At 34.5% G+C, this 12,385-nt stretch overlaps 2 protein-coding genes and 2 long non-coding RNA genes across 5 annotated transcripts; 2 read left to right on the forward strand and 2 right to left on the reverse strand.

The window, feature by feature from the left end:
* Window positions 1-51: 51 nt before the first annotated feature.
* On the reverse strand, window positions 52-2,775 carry LOC108851600 (uncharacterized). Of its 2 annotated transcripts, none has more exons than XR_008945433.1 (5): window positions 2,582-2,775; window positions 958-2,433; window positions 806-871; window positions 645-706; window positions 52-235 (listed from the first exon to the last, which is right to left on the reverse strand). It is a non-coding gene; the product is annotated as an uncharacterized LOC108851600 (long non-coding RNA). The 2 variants fall into 2 exon arrangements; XR_001949343.2 differs by having other exon boundaries at window positions 2,529-2,666.
* LOC130511914 (uncharacterized) lies at window positions 2,493-3,114 on the forward strand. The gene is made up of 2 exons (XR_008945434.1): window positions 2,493-2,626; window positions 2,727-3,114. It is a non-coding gene; the product is annotated as an uncharacterized LOC130511914 (long non-coding RNA).
* Window positions 3,115-3,671: 557 nt separating this feature from the next.
* On the forward strand, window positions 3,672-5,662 carry LOC108853465 (CDP-diacylglycerol--glycerol-3-phosphate 3-phosphatidyltransferase 2). The gene is made up of 6 exons (XM_018626878.2): window positions 3,672-4,070; window positions 4,761-4,858; window positions 4,939-4,989; window positions 5,091-5,204; window positions 5,297-5,353; window positions 5,432-5,662. Exons 1-6 carry the CDS (start codon window positions 3,887-3,889, stop codon window positions 5,633-5,635), a joined length of 708 nt encoding a protein of 235 aa, XP_018482380.1. The 5' UTR covers window positions 3,672-3,886; the 3' UTR covers window positions 5,636-5,662.
* A 1,481-nt stretch (window positions 5,663-7,143) lies between these two features.
* On the reverse strand, window positions 7,144-9,172 carry LOC108848978 (probable protein phosphatase 2C 48). The gene is made up of 3 exons (XM_018622453.2): window positions 8,918-9,172; window positions 7,669-8,747; window positions 7,144-7,573 (listed from the first exon to the last, which is right to left on the reverse strand). The coding sequence occupies exons 2-3, from the start codon at window positions 8,599-8,601 to the stop codon at window positions 7,355-7,357; spliced, it is 1,152 nt and encodes a 383-aa protein (XP_018477955.1). The 5' UTR covers window positions 8,602-8,747; window positions 8,918-9,172; the 3' UTR covers window positions 7,144-7,354.
* Window positions 9,173-12,385: the final 3,213 nt, after the last annotated feature.

Here is a 12,385-nt window from a genome sequence, read left to right on the forward strand (position 1 = left end):
GGGTTTTTTCTGCTGATGACAAAAGGGCTAGGCTAGAGTTATTGGAATCAATGAAGCATAATTTTGTCTTCACTCTTATAAATATAAAATCTGGTAACATTGTCTAGCATAAATGTAAAAACGTCATAACAAAAATACAAAAAACTTAGGAAAATTCAAAATTCAACAAAACAAAAGACAACATGCTTGAGCTTTCACTTAGAATCCAAGCTCGGTTCTGTGCTTAGCATTGTACCTGAAAGAATAACACACAAAACCTGATTAATCAGAATATTTTAGTCACACACGCACACAACTCCAGTTTCCATTACTACCTAATATTTGTATAAGATTATATCTATAGTAGCATTGTAACATAGAAAAATTACTAATGGTTTCAGAAACTCAAAACTTGTTCACAATGACACACAAGACTAGTAGACAAGAAGCAATAGATCAGATCAAAGTCTTTGTCTTCAGAGAAGAATCAACCAAAATTATCATGGTATCACAAGCTATCAGATGTGTATTTTACCCAAACATACACGACATATCAGGAAAAATGACAATTAGAGCTTCACAGTTTCTACTTTGAAATCAGGAAAGGCAAAACAGAGGCGTTTATCAAGCGCACAAGTGCTGTATTAACCCATCAACATTCGTACCTCAAAAGCAACACCAGATCACGTGCTTCCTCAAATGAGCGAGAGCCCTTTCTAAGTCCAATCTACGTATCCATAAAAAATAAAGAAACCAAGTCAGGGTATAGCCTTAAAATAACAGTAACAAAGGTAAGAAAAACCAACACATGAGTTGGGATTTGTACCTTAACAACAATGTCAGACTTTGCCTCCACAAGCGAATCCCTTAACTTCTGAGCTTGAGCAGGTCCCTGCATATAGATACCACTAAACAATAAACATAGGCGAGTCTAGCTTTCAAGCCTAACACACAAGGGGTTATGGGTAAAGTTAATACCTGAGAGGGTTGAGAGATTGAGAGACAGAGACGAGACTAAGAGTTTAAGAGCTTCAAAGGGTTGAGAGAGTGAGAGACAAGAGACGTTGAGCTCAGATTCCTTGGCTTGAACCGAGAGTGGATCAAGCTTGAAGCTCGAGAGATCCACAGAGAAGCTGTGAGTATCAATGAATCAGTGAGACGGCAGCGACGATGTAACGTTTGGTTCGATGGTTCCCGGATCTATTGAATCGAGAGTGAGGAAGACACGAGATGAGCAACCCAATAAAACCCAAACCCTAATCATCGAACAAAGGATTGAACTTTAGAGAAACCCATGATTCCAATTCTATCAAACCCTAGAAAAGTAACGATTGAACGAAGTCGATGACGTTTTCTGTTTTGGAAAAGACGATGACGTTTTCTATTTTTTTCTTCTAATTAATTAATCTTGTTTTATATATTTTTAAATCACTTAATGAAAGGTTAAAATTGGTATTATGAAAAAATTTATACCATTAGAACAATTATGTGATGGATTTATATTTAGGGGACAACACCCTTGTTTTTTTGTTCTCTATTGGCAATTTTCCCTAATAATATTCACGCTTTGAAAGTGCGGATCAAAATCTAGTTATCTTTTATACAAACAACACGGAAGACCAAGCCAGAAAATTGATCTATATTATCTTTACCTAACCAAATTAAAGACCAAACAGGCAAGTGCGGATCTTGGTCTTTACTCAGACACCACTGGGTACTAAATGCTATTTAATGCTGGGAGAAAATATTTTTGGAAATTTATTCTATAATTGTATGTTATTCATATCTTCAATATAGAAAGGAAAGGATGTTATTGCTATAACAAATTGTGTTTTAAAAATATCCGTGCAAGCAAAACAATCTAATGTGTCTTGTCCATAAAATCAATGAATTAGAGTTTCCACATTAAAACCAAAAAAGGAAGAAAAAAATAATAATCCAAACTTGTTACAAAATAAAGAAAAAATAATAATAATAATAATAATAATAATAATATAATAATAATAATAATAATAATAATAATCCAAACTAATTAAGATCATATGCCAAATTATTATCACAGAAGTTTTTCAAAAAAAAAAATACTATTGCAGAAATCACAAAACGGAACTTGCGTAGAACTGTGCCACCTTTTCATTTTTATTACCAATAAAAAGAAAATAAAATAAATAAATTATTTTTAACGTCAAACTACAATTAACATAAGATCCAACTGAAAGAAGAGGAAGAATGGTGAAGAATCATGAGAATTAAATCATGAATGAGCAAGAGAATCACGATGGCAACCAGATTTATACTCCTGCCGCATCGGATCTCAAACTTCTCACTCCTCTGACCACGCTCATTACCCCAAGCCTAACGATGCCACTCCTCCTCCGCCTGCTCCCATCTTTGGTGGTGCCGCCACCACCATGCCGCCGGAGTTCAATCCTTACGTTTCTCCTTCCCCTTCCCCTAAGAAAGAGTTATTTTTCACTATATCCTTTTAAATTCAGAAATGATAATAACTGAGAGGTTTGAACCGATGAATTTCAGAGAATAAGAGTTACTTATTTATAGTCGAAGATTGACACAATAGAATTAATGGGGAGTGCATTATTACAAATCGTGGGAAGAGTAGAGAGCTAGTCTTGATGAGTACATTAAAGTACTTTCTTCAGCTTAATCTTCTTCTGTAACGTTTCTGGATTTCATTCGACGGGATGCCAAAAACGGTTTAATAAGATTTCAGTGTTGGGTTCCAACAGGTTGTGGTCGGAAAACAATAACATAACACCAAGTGGGATTCCAGGGCGGTCATATGAACACGATAAGCTTGTTGCCGGCGGCTACATAACGTTAGATCGGAGTCTCCAAGACGATACTACTAAATTCAGGCCCAGAAACGGAAAGCCCAGAAACGGGTTAGAGTTGCACATAAACAAAACGCACTGTATAACTAAATAGATACACCTTCTCAATTTTGAAAATGTGGATATAATTAACTATATAAATTGAATATTCTATGGAATAAATTGCCTACAATATTTTTATTTTCTTACAAATGTTATAACTAATGTATCGATTTTTAATATCATACTAACTCATATTTATCTATTTTCTTACTTTTAATTCAGGGAAATTATTTTTTACATATTTTATACATAAATCTAATTTTACAAATTTTGGAATTTTCATATAATGTCCAATAAATATGATCATATAATTTACCGTAAATGCAAAAAAATATTCTATGTAATTAAACACATTATTATTTTTTAAAATATTATATTAGTAAACGCATTGCGAAATCATGTATAACAATTAGTAAAAACAAAGATAAAAATGAAAATTGATTTAATTTCCTTTTAGTAAAAAGAAATGAAAATTGACATCTGTTCCGGTCGAGGCGATCGAAATCTAGTCTCTATTAAAAAATTAATAAAACATAAAACAGTTTCAAACAAACAACAACATCTCTGTTAAAAAACTATAGTAAACATAAATCACTTTCAAACAAACAAGATCACGCCATGTCATCCATTGTTACATCTCTATGCGAAACAAGAGTACATATACATCATTTTCATACAAACAAACATCGTGTCAATAATATACAACAAATCAGATATTCTGGCAGGTATTGCAACTTTGAAGTTGACATTCACCACAAGGCCCAAACTACTCCACGTCATAAACAAAAAAAGCCACGTGGTTCGATATTAACCGTCGATATAGATTAAAGGCGCACGATACGTCCCAATCTCGTTGGCGCATTTTAGCGTCCATCCAAGCTGCATTGTGATTGGCCGTTGATTCGTTCCATAAAAGCTTAGGGTTCCGGATTCAAGGGAGGTTAGTCGCCACCGTTAGCTTCTCAATCATCGGAGAAATCAAAGATCGTCGAATTTCTACAGATTCAGCAACTATGGGTGAAGAAGAGGACGCTGCTGTGTCGTTGGATCAGAATAGCTCTGGTGGTGGCGAAGATTCGTTGCTCCGTCGTAATCGCCATTCGTCGCCATTGCCCCCACAGTTATCTTCTAAAGTGCTCACATTGCCCACCGTGTTAACCCTTGGCCGTGTAGCTGCCGTTCCTATTCTCGTCGCGAGTACGTTTATCTTTTTTGGTTTCCGTTGATTCGGTTTCGAATCATCAGATCTAAAACGAGGAGCTAATATTGTGATCATAATCCGTTTTTTCTTTCTTCATCTTGAATTCAGACATCGAACATGTGTGTTCTCTGGTTGTTCTGTTCTGTCTGTTTTTTTTTTTTTTGAAATTAGAGTTTTTGAATTGAGTTTATTGCTATGAGATGAGCACACACTTGTTACACCCTTCGCGAAAGTCACAAAACTTCCTTCCGTATGTGTTTGATTTAGTTTTCTGAATTGTATCCACGTTTTCAGACAAGGTGTTTCTTTGCTCCGCTTGAATTTTCAGACAAGGTGTTTCTCTCTTATGTTCTGTCTGTTTTTTTTTTTTTTTTTTTTGAAATTAGAGTTTTCTTATTGCTTTCAGTACTTCCCTTGTTGTACCCTTCACGAAGGTCGATGTTTGATTTATTTATCTGAATTGTATCCAAGTTTTCAGACGAGATGTTTCCTTGCTCTGCTTGAATTTTGACGTCGAACAAGTCTTCTTTTGTGATCTGTTTTTTTTTTTTTTTTTTTTGAAATTAGAGTTTTTGAATTGAGTTTAATTGCTATGAGTACTTTCACTTGTTACACCCTTCACAAAAAGAGTCTTAAGCTTTCGTATATGTTTGATTTATAATCCGAATTGTATATCCACTATGCAGCATTTTACGCCGATTGCTGGTGGGGGAGAACTGCCACAACGAGTATTTTCATTGCAGCTGCCATTACAGATTGGCTTGATGGATATATTGCAAGAAAGGTACTTCATTTTCTTTACCCATTTTCGTGTAGTTATGTGGATTCTTCTTACCATAGCGGTGCGATGTTGTGCATTTTCAGATGAGGTTAGGTTCTGCGTTTGGTGCTTTTTTGGATCCAGTGGCAGATAAGGTGAGAGAAGAGCCTCCCTTTTAAGCTTATCTTCCATTTTATGCCAATGAAAAGATTTTGTCTCTTTTTTTTTTTTTTAATTTTATCTTTTGGATGTGCAGCTTATGGTAGCAGCAACATTGATTTTGCTGTGTACCAAACCCATGGACGCTATTGTCTTAGGACCAGTTCCATGGTTAGTGACAGTACCTTCAATTGCAATTATTGGTAGAGAGGTAAGATGTATAAAGTTTTTTTTACTGTATTGTTAAATATCATTTAAGTCAGCTCCTGGTTCTAAAGTAGTATGTAATGCTTTGCACTCTAGATTACTATGTCAGCAGTAAGAGAATGGGCTGCATCTCAAAACGGCAAGCTTTCTCAGGTAAATATATTCATTTGGATTCATTTCTCTGAGTGTTCTTTTGTTAAAAATAGAAAATGGTGTTGTTGATGTTCTTAGGCTGTTGCTGTAAATAGCTTGGGAAAGTGGAAAACTGCAACGCAGATGATAGCGTTAACCATACTGCTCGCAAGCAGGGATAGCAGTTTTGAGAGGCTATTACCGTCTGGTATTGGGTTGCTCTATGTATCCGCAGGGCTCTCTGTATGGTCTTTAGTTGTTTATATGAGACAGATAATGAGAGTACTTCTATTGAAGAAGTAGCAACATTTTATTTTATTTTTTATGGCTTTTTTGCATTCAAGTATATACACATAGAATGCAAGTCTTGCCCAGCGACATTTTACCTCTCATCTTCTTGAAGAAATCTGACTAATCTCTCTCTCTCTCTCTCTCTCTATCTGGATTCAAAACGAAATTAGCTGGGCAAGCACTATAAGACTCTTGTGATGCTTTAGTTTTGGTTTGGTTTTGTATAATATCTCTGAATAACCATGAACCGAGTTTATTTAAGCAGCAAGCAACAACTTATGGGCCATGGAGAAAAGAAAAGCAAACAGGTGTAGTTTCGTTCTTTTTTGAGACTACTGCTTTGGTCTCATGAACTCATGAGATGATAAAAAAACAGTTATGTATTGTGCCATGTAGGAACTTTTTCAATACTTACCAGAGACAATATAAATTATATTTAAAACAAATCTTTGGTTACAGTATCTCTATCTGCTTAGGGACGTGCTTCTGCTTGGCTCGTTTCATGCATCTTTCAGCTAGCTCTTGTGGATCTTGACGTGTTTGGGTGTATGCTTCAGTCTGTGTGTGGAAAATTTGGTCTTAAAATGATTGAGAGCTACCCAAATTGAAATCTCTCTCTCTGTGAATGAGCCATATGCAAAATTAACTTGTATGATTGACTAGTCAAAGCCCTTCAAAATTGTTGCCATTGTTATCAGGCCAAGGCTCTCTACTGCTTAGGGGTGGGCACGGAGCGGATATCCGGAATTTTAAGGATATCCGTGATCCGATCCGTGCCTTACGAATATTCGATTTTTTGATTCGATCAGATCCGTAACTTTTCGGATATCCGGAACATCGGATATCCGCGAATATCCAAATTTTTTCCGGATATCCGATTCGATCCGTAAAAAATAATAAAAAATTAAAAAAATTAAGAAAAATAAAAGAAAAAGAAGAAAATCTGAAATAAAATAATAATATTTCATTATTTTTTAATGAAAAATTACATACTTTCAAAAATTTTAATAACTAAATAATTAATTTAGTGAATAAAAACATTATAAAACTTATATAAAGATATAAAAGTATGTATATTATATAATTTTATAAACATGTATACATATATATGTATATAACGGATCGGATCGGATATCCATTTCTAAAAATATTAGTATTTGTGATTTGCTTCGTCTTTGACGGATATTGGATTTTAGTATTTGCTTCGATTCGTTAAGTTACGGATATTCGGATTTTTCGGATCGAATCGGAACGAATAACGGATCGAATCAAAATTTACGGATATTTTGCCCACCCCTACTACTGCTACCTTGGTTTTGTTTAATGTTCAAAAAATCGTTAGGTGTGATTAGTCGATTTATAGGAGATTATTGTTTAGGCATATATATGTACTAACTTTTTGAAGATCTAGACTAATTTTTTTAAATAATCATTCCCAAAAATATCGTTTCATTTAGGTCACATTTGCTATCTGGATTGACTTTTCAAACACTGGTTGTGGTTTTGTCATCACTTTAGCATAACTAAACATAGTCACCATATAGTTTTGGTAAAAAAGGAAATAAAATTTACAATTTGAGTTTAGAAAATAATTTAAACAAAGTAACGGACAACCCAAAAGAAGATTATAAAAAAAATTGTATAGAAGAAGCAAACAAAATCAAATTTCTGATTTGAAAAAGGGAAAAAGAACTATATTTTGTTTATTATTGAGTAACCACAAAAAAAAGACTAGAAAATGGCATTGCCTGAGAGAACACCACCTCCTCTGACAGAGACCGGAGTTCGAACTCCCAAATTTGCAGTGTGGAGAAAAACAACAATCACTGTGATATCATCATGAAAGTGTCTCCTGATACCACGTTCTATCTTCTCCAAATCAGAATACCTCATCTCTCTCTTCTTTGCTGCTACTTGCAATGCAGCTTTCACTAACCTCCTAGCCACACCCTAAAAGAGACCACACAATGCCAACAAAGATTTACTCAAAACTTCATCAAAAGACCAAATCTTGATGTTGTGAAAAAAAAGAAAAAGATCCTTACATTGCGTGGACAAGAGTTAACGATGTCAACTGCTTCTTGGTTACTTAGTTGCTCCCATAAACCATCCGAAGCAAATATAAGAAACTGATCTTCAAGGTGAATCTTATGAACTGTTATCGTCGGCTCAGCTCTCATTATAGGCTTCTCAAAACGTTCCGCAACTCTAAACTTAGGCAACAACGGTTCTTGGTTAAACTCTGCTCTCTTCAAGTACGCGTCACCTATGGATCTCGAAACCTGTATGATCCCTTTCACACGCCACACTTTGTGCTTCAATACCACAATGTTCGGGTCATTAGGATGCAACAAACGCAACTCCTCTCTCACGGACTCGATACTAGCGTTATGCTCCGAGGATAGCTGAACAGCCTTCGTCTCTCTAAACGGACTCTGAAGCCTCCCCAAGACGACACGAGAGTCTCCAGCGTTTGCAACATACAGCAATCCATTACAAACAACACCCACCAAGCAACAAGCTCCCACAGAAGCAATCTGCGGTTTGGTCTTCCACTGCTCCTGAACCAAACCAAGAAACTCCTTTTCCGTCGCGACAAAGGCTCTAGTGATCACATCAGGAGAGACCCCTCCTCTCTGCTCAGACGCGCACCGTCTCATGTTACAAAACAACCTCTCGTTCACAAACCGAGCTGCCTCAGGACCTCCGTGACCATCATAAACGCCGACAAAAGTCGCTTCGGGACCAGACTCGCGAAAACTAACAGGACCAGACTCTAACTGGCTATGGTCTTCGAGAAGAGCGTTCGCTTGAACCACCGCCATAGAGAACTCTCCGGTGAGGTGGTTACCGTGATCTTTGTACCACAAGAGACCATCAAGACGGCCGTTACCATCTTCATCTGGAACCGAACCTTCTCCAGTACCAAAAGGTCTCCAACAAGGTGTCACAATTCTCCTGAATGTCGTGGATACCATAACTCACATGTCTCTAACCAAAAGAACCAGCTATCAAATCGTTCATTAAATCAGTGGTTATAACTATATTATCAGACGCGATCTTCTTCTCGTTTCCAACTCCGTAGACCCAGGATACAGAACTCGCAAATGTCAACAACATTAATCTGCATTCCACAATGTAAGATTCAGACAAAGGGAATGGTAACAATAAAGTTTTGAACTTTACAACATATGAAACAAACCCAATAGGAATCTAAAGATTTTAACGATAACCCATGAATCTGATCAACGAGTATGATAGGTAAAGATTAAAAGACCAAAACTTTCGATTTACCTCGTGAAAAAATGTTCTTTTTTCTTTTTTTGAATCTTTTACAGACTTGGCTTAGAATGATAATCCATCATTCGATTTTCAGATCAATGAAGGTGAAGAAGAGAGGATGAGAAAAGGGGTAATATAGAGAGAGAGATGAAGAAGAAGAAGAAGAAGAAGAAGAAGCAGAAGAAGAAGAAGCGTTTGAAGAGAGAGAAACGGAGACGTTGGATTTGGGTTTTTAGAGAGAGAAAGTTGCGATACTTGCGGCCGTCGGAGTTTATTGGTGTTTTTTTTTCTTTTTCTTGTTGACTTTTTTAACGGTTTGACATTTTATTCTTGTAATAATAACAACATTTACTAGATTTTGATACGCGCCTTCAAAGCGCGGATTTATTTTCCTTTATTTTTTTTAAATTGATAAATATTTAGTAAATGTCATATTTTCATATATTTGTTTTTTTATAAAAGACTTAAGTTTTTTATCTTTCTTTATCGTGTTTCATTTTAAATGAGTATAGGCATGAACACAATATCTGGATCCGAAGAACCAACCTGAAACCGATCCAAAAATCAGGGTTCCAAACCCGATCAGATCCGGAGTAAATATCCGAATGAGTTCTAAATTGTTATATCCGAAGAACCGGTCCCGAACCCGACCCGATCTGAAAACCGAATGAGTACCCGAAAATATCCGAAATGTGAATATATATCTAAAAATATATGTTATAATTATATTTATAATTATTTTAATATTTTAAATTAATATTATAAGTTAGCTATAGTAGTTATTTTCGATACTTTGAATATTTTTGGATAAAATATGATAGTTTGGATAAAAGTTCACCCAAAAAAACTGTATAGAATGGATATTTTTGGTTACTTTTGAGTAATTTAGATACAAAAATTTGAACTGAATCGGATACTTTGGTTACTTTGAGTACAAATAACCGAACCCGTTTAGATACTTTGGTTAATTGGTTATTTTTCAGGTTCTTATGCATGAGAACCGAACCCACCCGGACCCGGAAAGATCCGACTCGAACCTGATCCGAAATTTTATAATACCCGAATGGGGTTTAATTTCAAAACCCGAAAAACCTGATATCCGAAAGAACCGATCCGTACCCGAAGTGATTAATTTTTGTTCATTACACAAAATATTAAGAATGATTGAAAAGAAATTATTTGAATTTGGAGAAAAAAATAAGAATTGAATCTAATTTTTTAATAAGCCCAAATGGTCCAAGAGAGATCTGATGTGAGATGTGGGCTGGATCAGAAAAATGACCCAATATAAATGTGTTATTAATATTACTTGATTATCTTTAATGAAATATGCAATGTTAATAAAGAAAAAGAGTATTTTTAGTAAAAAGAACAGTAGGATCCTACTTTAATAGTATAGATACCACTTCTTACTTTTGAGTTTTGATAATATATACTCTGGAATCTGGTCACTACTCTTATCCATAAAAAGGTTTTAAATGTATGTGTGTATTGTTGAGAAAAGAAATGTGTTGTTATTGGATTAGATTTGTCAAACTTTCCTTTTCATAAACCTTACCCCTAAATTTATAAGTCCTCTTTGAGTACAAATCAGAAACTAGAATGCAGTGTTTTTAAACCCGGATCGAATTGGCGGTTGGACCGGGTTGAACCATGAACCGATAATAATTCGGGTTGGGTTAACACTTAAATCCAACTAAAGTTAAACCGGTTAAAAATCTTTTTCAAAGCGTCAAAAACCTGGAAACCGGCGACCCAATGAACCGGCCAAACACCCGTTCATATATAAACCAAAATTTTGTTAGTGAAATAATTATTTTTTTCATTTAAAGTAAAAATATGATTTATTAAAGATTAATAAAATATCATTTCTCGTCTTTTAAACTACAAGATTTACAAAGTTAATTTTTATGTCAATATATTGTTTTTGTCTACTTCTCAATTTGTTTAAATTTTATTTCTTGATTACTTATTTTGAAAACATTAATATTTGAAACATTACTTTTATGAAATTTGTATTTCAAAATATAGTTTTTTTATCTAATGTGTATAATTTTCTTAAAAGGTGATGACAATTTAGAGTGATAAGATCTGAGAAAAAGTTTTAAATGTGCTTTTCATATTAATTTTAGGTTTGAACTATTTAATTATTTAATTATTTTTGTTACATTTTAATTGTTATTTTGAAGTTTTTTCTAAACATTATGGCTATTTAAACATTTTATTTGATATGATTTATTTTTGTAAGAATATGCATATTATTTATAAAATATTATTTAATTCAGTTGAATCTAATCAAACCTGATCGAACCGGATTCAAGCTCAATCTAACCACAATGACCCATGATCCAAAATATTTCTGGTTCGCTAGACGGTCCAGTTTTAAAAACACTGCAAGAAAGACAACTTTAAGACAAGCAAATCCCAAAACAAAACAAAAAAAAAGAGATAAATCATATCTGTAAGCCCAAAAAATGATCCATAATCAAAAATCATATAATATAACACCATATTTTTCTTTCCTTTTAGCCTATACACATCAACACCTCTATCATTTATGTGGAATCCGCATAATAAAAACAACTTGTGTTCATTACGATTAGAGTTGTGTGTTTATTCATTTTGATATTTGTAACTTCGTTTTTATCAGAAAAAGGTAAAAGTGAGGCAGAGATCTAAACAAAAGTAAAAGCATTTTGATGTTTTTACCTAAACACTAAATATTAGATATTATAGTTTTAGCAAAAGCCTAAAAGTGAGGTAGAGACTCATTTATATCTTCCGAGAGAAAGGCCTAAAGAGGCTTGCTAATCGTTTACACTTCGTCTTCGGTTGAGGTCATCCACTATGTCGCTTAACTCTCACTAGTCATCACTAAGTTGGAATGCTATCAGGTTCACATTCGTCTCCTCTCCGCCGTTTCTCTCTAAACTTCTCTAATAAATATCCATAAAACTATTTATCTTCCCTTCTTTACTCATCATCAATATCTCAATCGTTCACAACAGCTAAGAATGATATCCCTATAAAAAGCTGATTCCGTATCTGGAAATTGAACATTTCATATTTGCTTACAGTTTTTTTATGGGTTAAGCTTCTATCCTTCTGTTGAAAATGTCTGCCTCAGATGTTACTTTTTTCCAATATGCCGTTCTGAAAGTCCACTGCGACTATCTCTACCTTTGTTGTCTTCTCGGATGATTGTTAGCTTGATTCTCCACTTACATATAGAAGGAGGATGAATTTATGATATCAGTTTTGCGGTTTTGCGGAAAAACTTGTTTTTGCAATTTTTTGCAGAAAAACTTGATTTTGTAATTTTTGCAGGAAAACTCGACTTTCCAATAACTCATTATTCGATAACAATCTCAATTCTGATTTCTGCAGGTGATGATGGACAACAGAGTGAGAGGACACAACAGGTCCACAACACTGAGATTTATTTTAACAAGTAAATGGGGTCAGCAAGTTTGCTGTACA

The sequence above is a fragment of the Raphanus sativus genome, chromosome 4 (genome assembly GCF_000801105.2).
Source record: "Raphanus sativus cultivar WK10039 chromosome 4, ASM80110v3, whole genome shotgun sequence".
Taxonomy (NCBI): Eukaryota; Viridiplantae; Streptophyta; class Magnoliopsida; order Brassicales; family Brassicaceae; genus Raphanus; species Raphanus sativus.